The 17,489-nt window shown below is 44.0% G+C and overlaps 1 protein-coding gene across 3 annotated transcripts in view; it reads right to left on the bottom strand.

The window, feature by feature from the left end:
• ILDR1 (immunoglobulin like domain containing receptor 1) overlaps positions 1-13,485 on the bottom strand; it is a 31,951-nt gene extending 18,466 nt beyond the window's left edge. For all 3 annotated transcript variants that reach the window (XM_027587242.1, XM_027587243.1, XM_027587244.1), the window contains exon 1: positions 13,220-13,485. In XM_027587242.1, coding sequence (XP_027443043.1) covers positions 13,220-13,274 — 55 coding nt within the window. In that variant the 5' untranslated portion in view covers positions 13,275-13,485. The remainder of the gene's footprint in view (positions 1-13,219) is intronic.
• Positions 13,486-17,489: the final 4,004 nt, after the last annotated feature.

Below are 17,489 nucleotides of genomic sequence, written 5' to 3'. Positions count from 1 at the left end.
GGAGGTGCCTCAAAAAATTAAAAATAGGGCTACCCTATGATCCAGCAATTGCACTCCTAGATATTTACCCCAAAGACACAAATGTAGTGAAAAGAGGGCCGTATGCACCCCAATGTTCATAGCAGCAATGTCCACAATAGCCAAACTGTGGAAAAAGCCAAGATGCCCTTCAACAGACGAATGGATAATGAAGATGTGGTCCATATATACAATGGAATATGACTTAGCCATCAGAAATGATGAATACCCAACTTTTACATCAACATGGATGGGACTGGAGGAGATGATGCTAAGTGAAATAAGTCAAGCAGAGAAAGTCAATTATCCTATGGTTTCACTTATTTGTGGAACCTAAGGAATAGCAGGGAGGACATTAGGAGAAGGAAGGGAAAAATGAAGGGGGGGGAATCGGAGAGAGAGATGAACCGTGAGAGACTATAGACTCTGAGAAAGAAACTGAGGGTTTCAGAGGGGAGGGGGTGGGGGGATGGGTTAGCCAGGTGATGGGTAGTAAGGAGGGCACGTACTGCATGGAGCACTGGGTGTTATACGAAAACAATGGATCGTGGATCACCACATCAAAAACTAATGATGTATTGTATGGTGACTAACATAACAATAAAATTAAATTAAATTTAAAAAAATAAGTAAAATTAAAAGGGGGAAAGGAAAAAGAAGGTCATATAGTGAGCTTGCCAATACACGTATATATTTTTTCATGTTACTTTCTTTTAAAATGTTTCCCCACTTCTTCAGGGAAGTTCAACAGGCCTACGAGGCCAATCAGGTCTGCCTTCAGCCTTTCTCTGCTGCCTCATCTCCCTTATAGGCCCACCTCACACTCAGGGTGTCAGCCACCCTGAACTTGCTCCATTCCTTCCCTTGGCAGGATCACCATCTTCTCCAGGTCTTCCCACGTGTGGGCCTCTTGGCTGGAGCACTCTCCCGGAGCACCAGCCACCACTCTCTTCCCTTCATGAGGCTAATTACTATGTATTCCTTAGGTCTTCAGCAGCACCCTCACCTCCTCCAGAAGCCTTCTCTGACTGCAAATCTGGGAGAGGGGTCTCCCGTGTTTTCCCAAAGTGCCTCTTCCCCGAGGCAGGACATTTCACATGCCTTGGTGATGGCCAGTTAACTGCAGGCTCTGAGAAAGCTGGCCGAGTCTGTCTCTGACTCACCGTTAAAGCACAACCTCACACTGTACTTGTCACCTCCTTGGCACCCAACAAATGTTTGTTGAATAAATAATGGAATGAATGACCAAGAATCCATTAACAGTAGAAACTGGCAGTACAGGTGGTCAACATGAGCATAAAATAAATAAAAATGATCAGACTGTGACAAATTTTATTAAGAAAGACTTGAGGGTGCCTGGGTGGCTCAGTTGGTTGAGCGACTGCCTTCAGCTCAGGTCGTGATCCTGGAGTCCCAAGATCGAGCCCCACGTCAGGCTCCCTGCTCAGCACAGAGTCTGCTTCTCCCTCTGACCCTTCCCCGTCTCATGCTCTCTCTCTCTCTCTCTCAAATAAATGAATAAAATCTTTAAAAAAAAAAGACTTGAAGAAATTAAGAATTTTTCTTCTCTTTTTTAAGGCTCCTTCTCCCTAGCCTCCAAAGCTACAAACACACAGCTCCAGGTCTGCCTTGATGAGGAACCTAGTGGCACAGAAAGTCAGGTGGCACTTTGGCATAGTCAGAGGTCCACACATAACCAACACCTTAGAATGTTCCTATGTCAAGATGGTCTTTAGGCCAAGTTACAGGGGATCTTCTCATGGGAAGTTTAGCGTAGAATAATAGTACTCAAACTGGAGCATGCGCCACCAAGAGGACTTGTAATGGCCCAGATCACTTTCAGAAGGAGTTTCTGATTCAGGAGGACTTGGGTGGGGCCCAAGAACTTAACATTTCTACAAGTTTCCAGGAGAAGGTGATACTAACTGCTCTGGGTACCATGCTTTGAGAACCACCGGTGTGGACAAACAGGCTTTGGACGCTGATACAACTGGGTTCAAATAAAACTTCACTATTTATTTGGACGTTGTACAAGCTATTTACTGAGTTGTTGTTTTTTTTTTCTTTTCTCCCAGCTAGGACTGCAGATTATGATACTACTAACCTCATCAGGTCCGTGAAAGGATGTAATGAGATCATTCACTTCTGGCAATTGGCATGGTGCCTGGTACGTACGCTGTTGTGTTAGTGTCAGGGTCTGAGTCTGAGTCTCTTTCCTTCCTCCTTTCCTCTATGATGAAGGCCAAAAAGAAAGGGGTTCAAGCGGGGGTTCTCTCCAAGGGAGTTCTCAGGTGGAACAGCCTCATTTTGACTGAGATACACTCACCAACACAAAAATTCAGCCGCCACCCTCACCCTTTACAAAATAGCTGGGTGGGCCTGGCTCGAAGGCCACAGCCACATGGTTCTGGATCCTGCCTCATCTTCAGGACACAGCCCTCATAAGACAGTAAGCTGTGATTATGATGAGCACATGCACCCACTTTTCTCACGTCCACAGAGAAAGATCAGGGCGCTGCTCAGGACAGGTCCTTGCCCCCAGAAATGACCCAAACTGTCTCCGGGCTGAAATGAGGATGTGCCTGTGGCAGGCATGCTGAAGAGAGAGAGGGTCTGCAGAAATACGGGGGAGACCTGTGGGTGGGGAAAACTTCATGAAAAAAGAAATATAAGCTGGGCCCTAACACTGAAGTAGGATTAAGATTACACATGAAAAATAGGAAGAAGGCAGAGAAACTCATAGTTTCAAGAAAGAAGAAAAGAGACAGATTCAGCCCTTATCAGGAAGGGGCAGTTACTTGGGGAGCCTGGAAGGAACCAACCCCTGGCTTTATGGGAAACAGAGGGATCAATAAGGAAGGACCGGTGGTAGTGACTGGGGGTGGGGAGACCGGGTGGAGCTTAAATCTCACTGAAGCATCTATTTCTAGTTAATGGGTAATCACTGAAGACTTTTCTGTAGAGTAATAGGGTAAAGATTTTTTTTTTAAGGAAGACTGTTGACTTCCTCATCCAGTTGTAAAGATCATCATTTTGAAAATGAGCCTTGAGTAGTTTGGGGGGGGGGAGGGGAAACTGTGTCTCTGCCCACTATAAGATTCCTGGAAATTAGTCCAATCAGAATGGAAGAGCCGGTGACTAGCATCTCAAGCTTAACGTGGATTGTTTTGTAATCTGCTTTATTATTTTTGCCTCTCCACTCTCACCATCCCCCTTGCTTTTTTCCAGAACTGACCTGAAACAGACCTTGGAGCTTCCGCCCAACATAGCTTTAACTGAAGAGAAGTCACTGCAGGTAAGCTTTTGACAATGACAAGGATGGCAATGTCAACACTGGCTTATTCTGCTCAGCAAATATATGGATTAGAATAGAGATTAAAACACCTATTTATGGTCTAAACAAAATCCTATATTCACACCATACTTTCAAATATTGTCTTTTACACACTAAATATGACCCCTGGGAGTAGACAATCGGCCATTTTGCACACCACAAATCTGAGACTGGAAAAGATGAGTGGCTTGTCTGTGGTTATTCATTTTCTAAGGAGGTCAGAGTCAAGATTCCACCCCTGAGCAGTGCTCTCGCCACTCTGCCCAGTTATTCTCTAAATAAAAGAAAATGTTTGGTACTCATTAGCCTGCAAACAATCGGAGTGGAGAGCCAGGCGACAACTGGCATCAGTCACTCTGGTACTGTGATTAACAACCTACATGTTCTTCATTTTGCTGAACGGCAGTTCGACATAAATAGCAATTTATTCAAAGGGCGCTAGTTAACATTATTTGTGTAGAGGTGGGAGGGCAAGTTTGCTGGGAGTCAGAGAAAGGAATGTGGTTGGAGCTAGGAGTTGCTCCGGGGGGAGCTTTGAAGATTGCTGAATCTGACACTCTGAGCGAGGGGAATGGGGACAAGGATGGTCACCTTCATCACCAAGTCCTCCCTTAGCAACCCCTCCACGAATGCCTTTATTATGGCCAATACACCCCTGCAGTGACACGACTCACCTTTACCAACGCCAGCACTGGCTTTGCAACCTGGGTGCTATTCTTTCATCCTTCTCTTTGATTTCATCCCTTCGGTGAATTCCAAGCCTCGAAATATGTCAGGTTCCCATGATTTTGACCCTACTGAGCTTACTCACACGTTCTCCAGGGGTCTGCTGGCCCCACAGCAACCTGCCCAGCTCTCAGACCTTCACCCCTGGCCTTCCACAAGAAGAGCAGGGAAGAGTCCCAGGACAAAAAGTACCGAGCAACCAGCAAACCTCTCTCCCCTTAGCTCAGCTGTTGCTCTGAATCTCAGTATCTACTGTGTGCCAGGTGATATACACACCCTGTCTCTAAACCTCACAAAACCCCTGGGGGTGGGAACAGTCCTACTCATATACATGGGCAAAGGTTTAGAGACTATAATAAGCCAAGCCCTCCCAGCTTCAGAATATGGTTTTGCTGGAGTTTTGGTTTTGCACGTTTGGGTAAACATGATCTCTCCCACGCAGGCAAGCCTGACTTTCAAAGTGGAAGTCTGGTGCTAGACTCACAAAGCAGGAGGAGTTTCCAGATTGGGAGGAGGCCAGCCCATCTCAAAGGCAAAAGCCTCCCATCCTTCTTGCCCTTTAGCCCTGGACTTCTCGGTAAAACCAACCACATTGTGCATGCGCACGATTAGGCAGGTAAAGTTTTCAAGGAGAGACTAAGAACAACAGAATGTGAGCTGAAAAGAGGAACAGATTCCAAAAGGTCCTTTTGGATCTGTGCTCTTTAAACTGTCTTCAAATTCTTATCTTTCCTTTCTATTATTTTTTGAGGCGGGGGAGCGGCAGAGGGAGAAGGAGAAAGACAATCTTAAAGCTCGGGGCTCAATCTCACAACCCTGAGATCATGACCTGAACTGACATCAAGAGTCTGATACTTAACCGACTGAGCGACCCAGGTGCCCCTCTTTCTATTCTTACGTTTCCTTCATCCTGTGGCATCTCCTTCCCTTCAGCTAACTGCCATCTTATTTCCTAAATATCTCTATCATTTTCTTTTCAAAACTTTAATTCTGGAGACTGACTTCCTAAGTTCAGATTCTGTCTCCACTCCCCCACCAGTTAAAAGACCTGACAAGTTATTTCCAAACTACAGTTGCCTCTTTATATACAAAAGTGGAATGGTAATAATATTTCCCTGATAGGTGTGTCTGGGTGGCTCAGTGAAGTGTCCGACTCTTGATTTTGGCTCAGGTCATGATCTCAGGGTTCTGGGATCCAGCCCTCATCGGGCTCCCTGTTCAGCGGGAAATCTGCTTGTCTCCCTCTCCCTCTGCCCCTTCCCCCACCACACGCATGTGTGCACGTGCTCGCTCTCTCTCTAAAGTAAATAAATCTTTCAGTGTGTATATCCACAAGAGCCAAACTATGGAAAGAGTCCAGATGTCCACTGACAGATGAATGGATAAGGAAGATGTAGGGGGCATGTGTGTGTGTGTGTGTGTGTGTGTGTGTGTGTGTGTGTGTGTGTGTGTGTGTGTGTGTGTGTAGTGGAATATTACTCCACCATCCAAGTGTGTGTATGTGTGTAGTGGAATATTACTCCACCATCCAAAAGAATGAAATCTTGCCATTTGCAACGATGTAGATGGAGCTAGAGTACATTATGCAAAGCAAAATAAGTCAGAGAAAGACAAATATCATATGATTTCATTCATATGTGGAACTTAAGAAACAAAACAGATGAACATAGGGAAAGGGAAGGAAAAATAAAATAAGATGAAAGTAGAGAGGGAGGCAAACCATAAGAGACCCTTAATTCTAGGAAACAAACAGGGTTGCTGGAGGGGAGGTGGGTGATAGGAAGGGGTAACTGGGTGATGGGCATTAAGGAGGGCACTTGGTGTAATGAGCACTGGGTGTTATATGCAACTGATGAATCACTGAATTCTATCCCTGAAACTAATAATACAGTATATGTTAACTATATTGAATTTAAAATGAAGAATTTAAAAATAAATAAATAAATGGGAGGGGGATAAAAGAAAAAAATAAATAAATCTTAAAAAAAAATACTTCCCTGACAGTGTTGTAGTAAGGACTAAATGAGATAATAAAGGTCCAGCATTTAGCAAAGAGCCTGGAACATAATAGCCACCCAATAAACATTAGCTATTATTTGTATCATACGTACTTATCTTGCCCACCTTAGAGACTGAGGCCAATTGAAAACAGCAAGTAAAAGTATTTTGAAAGAATTAAAATGATACAAATATTATTATGCAGCCATCAAAAAAACCTGAAATCTTGCCATTTGCAACACCATGGATGGAACTAGAGGGTATTATGCTGAGCGAAGTAAGTCAGTCGGAGAAAGACAATTATCATATGACCTCACTGACATGAGGAATTTTGAGAAAGAAGGCAGAGGATCAGAGGAGAAGGGAGGAAAAAATGAAACAAGATGAAACCAGAGAGAGAAAGGAACCACAAGAGACTGTTAATCTCAGGAAACAAACTGAGGGTTGCTGGAGTGGTGGGGGGTGGGAGGGATGGGGTGGCTGGGTGATGGACATTGGGGAGGGTATGTGCTAGGGTGAGCGCTGTGGATTGTGTAAGACGGATGAATCACAGGCCTGTACCTCTGAAACAAATCATACATTATATGTTAAAAAAAAAATTAAATGATACAAATGTAAACTGGCATTAAAAGCTTTTAAAGCTGCATCACTTTGTACCCTGGCAAACCCATTCAGTTTGTCTCCTCTGAAAGAGGGAGGGAAACCTGTCATTTAAGGGTGGAAACGTAACTTCAGGTGAGATATCAGAGCTCGTGGGAAGAAGGGAAGGAGAAGGGGATTCTCTGTTTCCTACCATGAAGTACTTTCCAAGATGATGCCGTTGTGCAGCGTGGGGACTACATCCCATATTAAAGTCGAAGGAAAACATACCAACGGAAGAAGATTATCTTTACCATTAAGTGCTTTGTGTTCCAAACGCATGCCTATCTTTGTATATTTCTTTATTCAGTCTGTCTTCCCTGTGTTACGTCAGAGTGGGCAAGATGTTTTACAGTTTCTAGAATATTTTATCCATATAACACAGGGATATAGCTACAAATTTTTTTTTTTTTTACTAAGAACTGTTTTCGGGGGACTGAATGGCATTTCCCCTCCTCTACACATGAAGGCTCCTGCCTGGAAGGGAGTGGCGGGCAGCAGGGATAGCATGGTCTTTCTAGGCAAGGGGCAGGGCCTGGTGTTAATTCGTGATAGAAGGTCTCGATTCTTGAATGTTTTTCACATATCCAGGCACCTATGCTCCACTAAGCAGGTTAACAAAAAGTACACAGGTCTAATCCTATCAGAGTTTATGTCTGAGCAAGCTATCTCCCCAAGTATATTTGCCATCTGTACTTGTTGCATTTCCTTAGATAACAGTGCAAATATGAAAGGAATCAAGTGGAAGAGGGAGTGGCCGTTGAGTGTGAACCCAAAGTAAGGGATGGAGAGAATCAGGAGAGGAGGAAAGGGGGCAAAGAGAAGTGGGCTGGGGTGGGGGAGGAATTATGTCTATGTGTTCCATGTTGAACAAAGGACACATGTGCTACTCTATACTGTGCTAAGCGTGTGGCTACCCTGGGGAGGAAACTCATATAGACTGAGCACTTGCTATGTTGTTAGCCATGATATTGGGTGCTTTCTTACATAGTATCTCATTTAATCTTTGTAGAACACCCATGAGATAAGCCTTATTTTGTCTCCATTTCATAGATGAGAAAAATCCTCAGGGGGGTTAAGTAACTGGTTTAAGGCCTCACAGCTAGTGTTAGCCAGCATGCCTCGTATGTGGTATGCATTAAACATTTGCTCACCAGAAGAGCAAACAAATTCACACAAGACAGGCTAAACGGCCTGGAATAAATTTTAAGCACTCTAAAAGTACAGAAAATAAATAAAGTTAACCATCTGTGGGCATGGTCAGACGAAAAAACAAAGTGTGCTGCAGGGGAGAGGAAGTACCAGAGCGCGCCCATACCACTGGGGAGAAGGCTACCCGAAGTAGTGAGGCCAGAATGAGTGAGCCTTGAAATCCAAACAAAGGCCTTTAACCCACTCTTACAAGCTATGGAGATCCTGTAGGGGTGCTTGGAGGATTAGAGTGAAGGTGGGAAAGGGGAACGCAGGTAGGTAACCTATCATGGACGAGATAGAGACAGTAGCAGACCTCAAGGCAAGGAGATGGTTAAGATGCTTAAAATAGGCAGTGTGAGGTTTATCACCTGGAATAGAAAAGAGGGCACAGATCCTGGGATTAAGAAACAGAACATGGTGATTAACAGGGTTTGGGAAATGAAGAAAGTGTCAAAACTGCTTTCCTCTGACCCCAACTTACCCTAAGATTTAAAGATTGAAAACTACAGAAATAAAGATGAGGGGTGCTTGGGTGGCTCAGTTGGTTGAGTGTCTGCCTTCAGCTCCGGACATGATCCCAGGATCCTGGGATCCAGCACCGCATCAGGCTCCCTGCTCAACGGGGAGCCTGCTTCTCTCTCTCTCCTCTCTGCTCCTGCTCTCTCTTGCTATCTCTTTCGCTATCTCTGTATTACATGATGTAATACAGTACTGGGCTGAAAGAAACCCAGGCAGACGGTACATTAATTACCCAGCATCTCATTCCATGGCATCGTTGTTGGGGCAAGATGTTTAATAAAAAGCATTTAGTTAGACATCCAAGAGGCAATCTATTTCAATTTCTGCATACCAGGATTCAATTAGACAAAACAAACTTGCTCCACGGTATGAAACAGGGGAAAGAGCCATGGACTAAAAGCAAGGATGCCAGGGTTCTGGTCTCAGCTCTCAAACTAACTCCATTGTGTCACCCTAAGGCTCGTGACCTCCCTGGACATAGATTTCCTTATCTGCAAAACTGGCCCAGAGGGGAAGACAGACAAGGACTGGCTGTGATTTGTACTTGAGTTTAGCAGAGCCCTGGGATTCTGGTGAGGTACGTCAGGAGCCCCATGGAGGTAAGGAAGGACCTGAGTGGGCAGCTCCCATCCACCACCCACACCCCACTCAACCTGAGAAGCTCCATTTTCCTATCCACTATATTGGGGATTGAGATGTCATTCAGTTTTCAATGTGATCCCACACTTTACCCTCACCGCCAAGGGAAAATTACTGGCCTATATGCTCTCTAAGAATCATGTCCCTTAGGAGTCAGCTGGCTGATTCCCCGAAGAATGATAATACAAGTTGAGAGCTGCGTGAATCTGTAAGTTAGAATGATAATACAAGTTGAGAGCTGCGTGAATCTGTAAGTTAACACCACTCTATAAACTTAAAAAAATTCACAGAAGCCCCAATGAGACACATCTTTTTGGAATTTGAGTGGAAAACTAAAGTTTCATTCCAGGAATAAACTTTGAGGCTGGATGGAGGTAACCAGAACTATTCGCCAATAACGCAAAAGGCTGCAAGTACTTACTTTAGATTATCTTAAAGTTTTGTTTTAAGGAGTAAGTATCACTTGTGTGCTCAAAGTTTCTTTTTAAAGAAAAATACTCTGAAGTACAAAAACAAACAAACCAAAACTCTGACAAGTGATCTGCCCACAGCTCAGAGCACAGGGACTGCGGTAACTTCCCAGGACTCCCTGACCTGAGAGGCTTCCTCAGGGCCTCTGGTCACACTGACCAGCTAGCCAGTACCCAAATCTGACCTAATTTCACTAATGACCCACACTCCACAACTGCAGAAACTTGGATGCTCACCAGAAGCTAGGGTTAACTCTTCTTTAGAAACAGAAGAGAATGGGGTGATGGACGAAAACGAACATACTCTCGGGTTTTCCAAAGTTCATAATGCAATTTGCAGCAGATCTTGAGAAAATCAACTTACTGGATTTTTCTATTTCATGTTAATTTGGGGACTATTTTCTACTAATTTGAATGTTATTAAAATAATATATGATGTCAATTTGTTATTCTTTTATACAGCATCGTAATGGGCATGTGTGTACACATATTTTTGTTTCTGTTTTATAAATCTTATCTATGTGTACATGTCACAACATAAACTGTATTTCTTTTTATAGTGAGAACTGTAAAAAAATGTTTGAAAAGCACTGCTTTGGCAGATACTGGAAGTAAGAGAAGAAACTTGATTTTCAGTTTGATCTTAGAGAATTTTAGGAAGTTTGGTCTAAAAATAAAGAGATGGGGGCGGTGGCGAGGGACCCAATATTTCCTGAGTAATGACCATTTTGTAGACACTGTGCTTGATCTCAACTCACCCAACATGAGTTGGCCTTATGGGGGTGGGAGGGTGGAAGGTGTGAGGGGCTCATCAGGAATTTTACCTGTTTTCTAGACGAAGAGAATTGAAGCAATTCCTCTAAAGTCACAGCTAGTAAGAGGCAGAATCTGAATTTCAACCTGAGAGTCCATCTAATTTGACTATTAATTGCAATTTCTTAGCCATAGGGGAAGGAGGAGGAGGAGACACTTAAATTGATTCTTTAAAGTTAGCTCTAAAAATCCTCCTTGGGTCTAAATCATGAGTATCATTATCACCATGGCTAACATTCATTAAGCCCTCACTGTGTTTCAGCCACTATCTTAAGTGCCTTAAAAATCTTCATTTTGCTTAATCCTCATAAAATCCTTGAGATAAGTACTATCATCATCCCTGTTTACTGCAGGCTTTCAGCAGTTCAGTAACTTGACCAGAGTCACACAACCATTCTGGATGTAAAATCCAAAGGCATATTAAATAGCTGAATGCAGCTTTTTTTTTTTTTTTACATTTCCTACACACATTCGGGGAATATATCTGCTAAAGTAGTTATTTCCTCTCAAAATGTTAGAGTCTGAAGAGTTGAAGTGTCAATTTTGCACCTATGAAATAAAAGTGACATTAGATGTTCACTTATCGTATTCAGAGAATTCAGCATTCTCTGGTTCTAAAATAGGTCATGCAGGTAGGTTTCCAGTTAAAGAATGGCAGGAAACACGACAGTCTGTATAATTTTACCACTTCAGCATCCTGGTACTAATAATGCATGGCTGGTTCCTGAACAGTTGGAACTTCATTTTCTAAAGTCCCTGTCCAGGGACACTTGGGTGGCTCAGTCAGTTAAGCATCTGCCTTTGGATCAGGTCATGATCCCAGGGTCCCGGGATCTAGTCCTGCTTCGGGATCCCTACTCATCGAGGAAGCTGCTTCTCCCTCTGCCTGCCGCTCCCCCTGCTTGTGCTCTCTTGCTCTCTCTCTCTGACAAATAAATAAATAAAATCTTAAAAAAAAAAAGTCCCTGTCCATTTAGCAGTCTGCTTATTATTATACCCTTTGGTCATAATCACTGTATTTGAAAAATGTTCGGTGTTCAATATTCCTCATAAAAATCAAATAGATTTTAAAACATTATGCTGATGATTTAAGGATTAGGGTTTATATCCTAATAAGATTTTTGTCTGTAAGGCTTCCTTTCTTATTCTATTGACCTGGATGGCGGCTGGCTACAAAGTCCTAATCTGGGGATGAGGTGCTAGGAGGCAGAGGTGGGAGTAGACCACCATTTTCTTGAAAAGGCAGCTCAAGTAGCTTCAGAAATCCCTAGCTGCTGTGGAATTTGAGCTAAACAAATAAGGCAAAGGAGAGAGGACTGTGAGAAGCTGGGATGTTTAGGATTTTGCCGTCACAGTCTAAGCAGGTAACTGCTCTGGTGGAATTTCGGGCACTTCAATAGGTGAGGTTTAGTCCATTTCCTTGTGTATCATGTGTCCAATATCTACCCTTGTCAGTTTCAGATAACTGATGGGACACAGAGCCCCCAGAAAATGGCATGAGCCAGAGGATCTTAGGAATACTGATTTTCCAGTTTTCTCACCCTTTTGCAATTCTCCGCCTTTTTTATTCTCAGCATTAAGCTTAAGCTACTGTAGAATCTTGTCTGAATGAGATTTAGTTACATCCGTGGGGTTTTCATGTTCTATCAAGTTGGTAAAAATGAAATTCTGCCCACAACTTCATATTACATCTTTTCCCTCAGAAAAATACAAGACTCACATTGGTCTGTGAGCAAACTGAGCAGACTTCCCTCTGACAACTTCGAGGTAAGAGAGCAGTTATTCCTAAAAGAAGGGGTGGGGAATGGTGAAATGAAAGACAACAGGACATGGGGTGCCTGGGTAGCCCAGTCGTTAAAGCGTCTGCCTTTGGCTCAGGTCATGATCCCAGGGTCCTGGGATTGAGCCCCGCATCGGGCTCCCTGCTCGGCGGGAAGCCTGCTTCTCCCTCTCCCACTCCCCCTGCTTGTGTTCCCTCTCTCGCTGTGTCTCTCTCTGTCAAATAAATAAATGAAATCTTAACAACAACAACAAAAAACCTTAAAAAAAAAAGACAACAGGACAGAATTTCCAAGGGAACTCACACCGTTCTGTTTGCAAGGTGGCACTACATCGTAACTGAAAGGGGCTGCAAGCCCTGCACAGTCAGTCACTCAGCTGTCCTTTCCTGATTTTACTCCTGCAGATACACACTCCTGTCACATTTACAAGAGATACACTGAGACACAAAAACCATGCTTTCCAAAGCAGACAGGGTGGGAGGGTTAAGAGAGGGGAGGGGACGGGGGGGGGTGGGGCACCTGATGGGGAGAGAACTGAGCAAGGGATAAAGTTAGGAAAGTGGGTGGATACAAAGAAAGTAGAAAAAGACGACACTGAACATGATGAGCAAAGAGACACATGGTTCAGTCCTGTAAAATAGGTTCTGAATCATTTCGAACATCCCATGATACTGAGGACGCGTTATAACCTCCCAGGAGCGACATAAATGCATTTCCGTCACCATATTGAAAACCTAAAAGCAAGCATCAGATGAAAGGGCAAGGTAATGAGGGATCAAAAGAGTTGTGCTTCCACGTTTATCAGTGCAGCTTTCGAGACCAAGAAGTGCCTAAAGACTGCAGGAGGGAGGCCCAGAGGCTCTGGGTTTCTTCCTTAGTTGCACCTGTTTGGGAAGGGCCGGGGCTAAGAAAAGAGGAAAACAACAGGTTCCCTCCCACAGGCAGAAACTCGAGCCTGTGCCAAGAGCTACCAGAGCGCGGCCCAGGCCTCCACTGGCCTGCCTGTGACCAGTTCTGCAAGGCCAGGCAACAATGGCTTCCTGTCTCCCTGGGCCCAGGGGGAGACCCAACTTTTTCCCAAGGCTCACCTGCTGGGAGCCCGGTGAAGAGCAGCAGCCAAGGCGCAGGCAGCTCAAGGCCCATGCCGGCCGCTCTCTGGCCCCTGCCAGCTCAGGGGCTCGGGGGGCACTGCGTCTCTCTTCAGCAGCGGCCGCCCCAGGACGCGCCACTTCTCCGAGGAATCCCTCCGCCTTCCCCTCTCTCGGCGCCAGGCGAGCGGAGGACTGGCCGCGGTCGCCGAGCAGGTACGGCCCCGGCTCATCCCCACCTGAGAGCGCCGGCGGCTTCGCCTCCCGCCCCGCGCCCCGCCCTTTCCTGCTCCGCCCCCCATCCCGGAGGACCTTGGCCACCTTGCCTAGCGGCCAGCGCCTCCTCCCCGGGCTGCCAGGTAATTCGTCTCGCTGGAACTGCGTCTCTTGCCACACCCCTCCCGCCTCTAGAGAACGTTACCATTTTTTTTTTTCCCCCAGAAGTTCTTGGGGAAACTTATCCCTAGCAAATTTCTTCCCCTCTTTGTAGAATTACGTGGATATAACTTTCTGGGGTGTATTTCCTACGTTATCTTTCCATCCCCTCATATATGCTTGGAAAACTTTTTCCCCCCACTAAAAACACACCAACATGAAGTTTGCACATAACGTCTGCTCAGGTTTTCTAGAAACTAAAGATGTACAGTATAAACTAGAGAAACATTTAATTTTCCACAAATATTAAAGTCATAGATGCTTATTATAGAGAAGTTAGAAAAATATAAATTATTGGAGATAAGAAAAAATCCTGCTCCCACCACTTATAGTTAGGCATTGTTAGTGTTGATGTATTCCTTGTTCTTAGTTTCCATCCCGCGTGAAGTGCAGCTCAGCAGCCCCTCACGGAGTCAGCCCTCCCAATGGCAAAGGTTCTAGGTCTCTTTGCACCAGGACAACTAGGATATAATCCAGTCTCTCCTTCCTTGGTAGCAACCCACGGGGAGGGGTAAAACACACCTGCCTTCAGGAACCAACCAACCAACCACATGAACTCGGAAAGGCACCTAAACCCTGGTCAGTGTAAATAGCAAGATATTTTATACACCTCTCCCTTACTAGGGATTATTCATTGTGCTCTCTCTCCTAGCCACCATCTTTTTCCTTGAGAAAAGAATTACAAAGATGCATTAAACATGGTTTCTGCCCCTCAGGAAGCTCCCATTCTCATCACTGCCCTTGGAAGGCAATATTATTTCTCTTACGTATATCTCCTGACCTGCTCTGCTGTAAAGGGTTCTCTTTGTTAGAGCTACTGGTGTCCCCCATCTCACTTCCTCGCAGAGGAACATCCTTGTCCTGAAACTGATTGGAGGTCAACCCAGTCCCTTCTCCCAATTTCCCCTCTTCCCCCTGAGTCTGGCCTCTAGTTCCCCAATTGGGCCTCTCCACTTTAAATGTTTTTCCTGTAGCCTCTTCTCTTCAAGAAAGTAGGAAGTAAAATCAGGCAGTACATGGCCAAAGGCAGATGGTACAGTTATGTTCAGGGGCCTTTAGACCTTCCACAGTGGGATCTCAGCACAGCAGCTGAAGCAGGATATGATGTGTGGGATGCTCCCCTAACCCCCTCCAGAGACTGTACACTTTGCTCCCAGGAACACTGTATGTATTTGAGTGTTTGTGACCCTGAGGGATTTGTGTGGCCCCTGGATTTGTAAATTACTCTAGACAAATTCTCAATCCCAGTCTAAAAAAGTATGAGCCCTCTCTTTCCCAACCCTACCTCCCATGGCCCTCAGCCCTTGTTTTGATATAAAGGTCATTTTAATACTCATCAGAAGCCAGCATTTCTCCATGTTTATTCCATGGCATGTTAATAAACAGCATATAGAAAAAAGGCTCTGTGATCAAATTCAAGAAATGCTGGATTAAACTAAATGAAACATTTTCGCAGCATTTCTCAAGCCCTTAGAGTGCTACTATACATTTGGAATGTCTTCTTTTTTTAAGATTTTATTTATTTATTTGATAGAGAGAGACAGAAAACACAAGCCAGCAGAGCGGCAGGCAGAAGGAGCACAAGCAGTGGGGAGGGGCAGAGGGAGAAGCAGGCTCCCCGCTGAGCAAGGAGCCCCATGCAGGACTTGATCCCAGGACCTGGAGATCATGACCTGAGGTGAAGGCAGACTCTTAACCACCTGAGCTAGCTACCCAGGCACCCTTACATTTGAAATTTCTAAGGAAATAAGTCATATAGCATTTTTCAACATTATTCAACCCCAAAGCCCTTTTTCTTACACATATCTTAGGGCAGATGTTTCATGGAACATATTTGGGGAAGTCCTGGAGGTCTAAACCCAACATAACTGGAGGCATACATTGAAGGCTTCTATAGGAACAAAATATGACTTTTACAAAGTAGAATTAAAAAGTGCAGTAGAATTAAAATGGCCTTATTTTTTCTTGGGATTACTCATTCAGTTGAACATCTACCTCTTGGTAGATGGAGTGAACACAGATTTCTTGGAGTGAACACATAGATTATATATTTCTCTGCCTACTACATGCATCTTTTTCATTCACCACTTATATTCTGTACCAAGCAATGTTCTAAGTGCCTTATATGCATTATCTCATTACACTTCTACAATATATATAATAGGGACTGTTTTTCTGTTATTATCAATTCCATTGATAATAATGTGGCCGCTGAGGTAGAAAGCAGTAACTCGCCCAAGGTAACAAAGCTAGTAAGTGGTGGAGTTATGAACCTCAGTGAAGCAGTCTGACTCCAGGCCTTCTGCTGTTAGCTTTACACGATACAGTCTCACCTAGGTATGCCTCAGTCTGAATTTACAACTAGTTGACTCTACTGTAGTTTGTCTTCACATAGATCATTTAGCTCTCCATGAAGTAAAACTCTTCCACTACTGTGAGCTTTCCTGGACCAGTTATTCTGCCAACATATGCCCTTGGTTCAGTAAAGATTTGATAAGAATATACATTTGGCTCAGAATAACAAACAGTTCTTTTATTGCTCAATATAGATGTAAAAATCACTTGACCTGCTGATAGGGACTGAAACGAAACTGTCTCCATATACAAAGTAACAATAGATACCATTTATTAAACACTTATATTGTGCTAGGCACTATTCTCAGCACTTTTGTATTAACTTCAATAATTCTCCCAACAACACTGAGGCAGGGATTATTATTGTCCCCATTTTACAGCTGAGGAACTTGAGGCACAAAGGTCCAGTTACTTACCCAGGGTCACCCAGCTTGTTAAGTAGCTAAGCTGAGATGCAAATTAAGGCAATCTGCCTTCAGAGGACATACCCTTTATTACTACCCTAGCCATACTCTATTTCTTTGTGTTCACTGGTCCAGAGTCTAACCACAAAGTACAGAGATTATGGTTTCATCATTTATAACCACACTTTCTAGTTAAAACTGTCATAAATATTACTGAATACTGTGTCTATATATGCATGTGCATCTCTTCTTAAGAATAGTGTGATATTTGTACATCTAACTGTGTATTTATCAAGAGTGAAAGAGAGAGGGGCACCTGGGTGGCTCAGTCAGTTAAGCCTCTGCCTTCAGCTCAGGCCATGATCCCAGGGTCCTGGGATCGAGCCCCACATCGGGCTCCCTGCTGAGCCGGGAGTCTGCTTCTCCCTCTCCCTCTGCCTACCACTCCCCCTGCTTATACTCTCTCTCTCTCTCTCTGTCAAATAAATAAATAAAATATTTTTTTAAAAGAGAATGAAAGAAAGAAAATAAGCATGTAAGTAAAAATGCTGCTCCAGGCAGTTAAACCTAAAGGGAGGCAAAAAATGAAAGTAACTGATGCCACAACATTTGGAACACATCTTATTCATTTTGTATGTCTGGCATCTAGCATAGTACCTGGCATATAGGTAGTGCTCAATAAATATTGTTGAGCTCTTTATCCATAGTTCCTGAAAGAAGTGACATGTGAGCTGAATCTGAAAGTGAACAAGACTTTGCCAAAGCAATCCAAACAGAGAGACTATGTTCAAAAATCATAGCACCAGGGAATAGCACAGCTGAACTATAAGCACTTCAGTTTTGCTAGGGCAAGTGAGGAGTGGTAGGAAAATATGTTAGAGAGCCAGGGTAAATAAAGGGCCTTGCATCACCAGCTGGAGAACTAAGACTCCATACAGTAGACAATGAGGAAGCTGTGAAGGGTTTTAAGCTGTGTGAGGCATGATCAGACTTGCATATTAGGAAAATAAATTTGACAGCAGTGAGAAGAATGGGTAAGCAAGAATTGAGATGAAATTGGAAAGATGAGTTAGGAA

This window comes from Zalophus californianus, chromosome 1 (assembly GCF_009762305.2).
Source record: "Zalophus californianus isolate mZalCal1 chromosome 1, mZalCal1.pri.v2, whole genome shotgun sequence".
NCBI classification, from domain to species: domain Eukaryota; kingdom Metazoa; phylum Chordata; class Mammalia; order Carnivora; family Otariidae; genus Zalophus; species Zalophus californianus.
The sequence above is the reverse complement of the archived record's forward strand: the minus strand, read 5'-3'. Positions and strand labels throughout refer to the sequence as shown.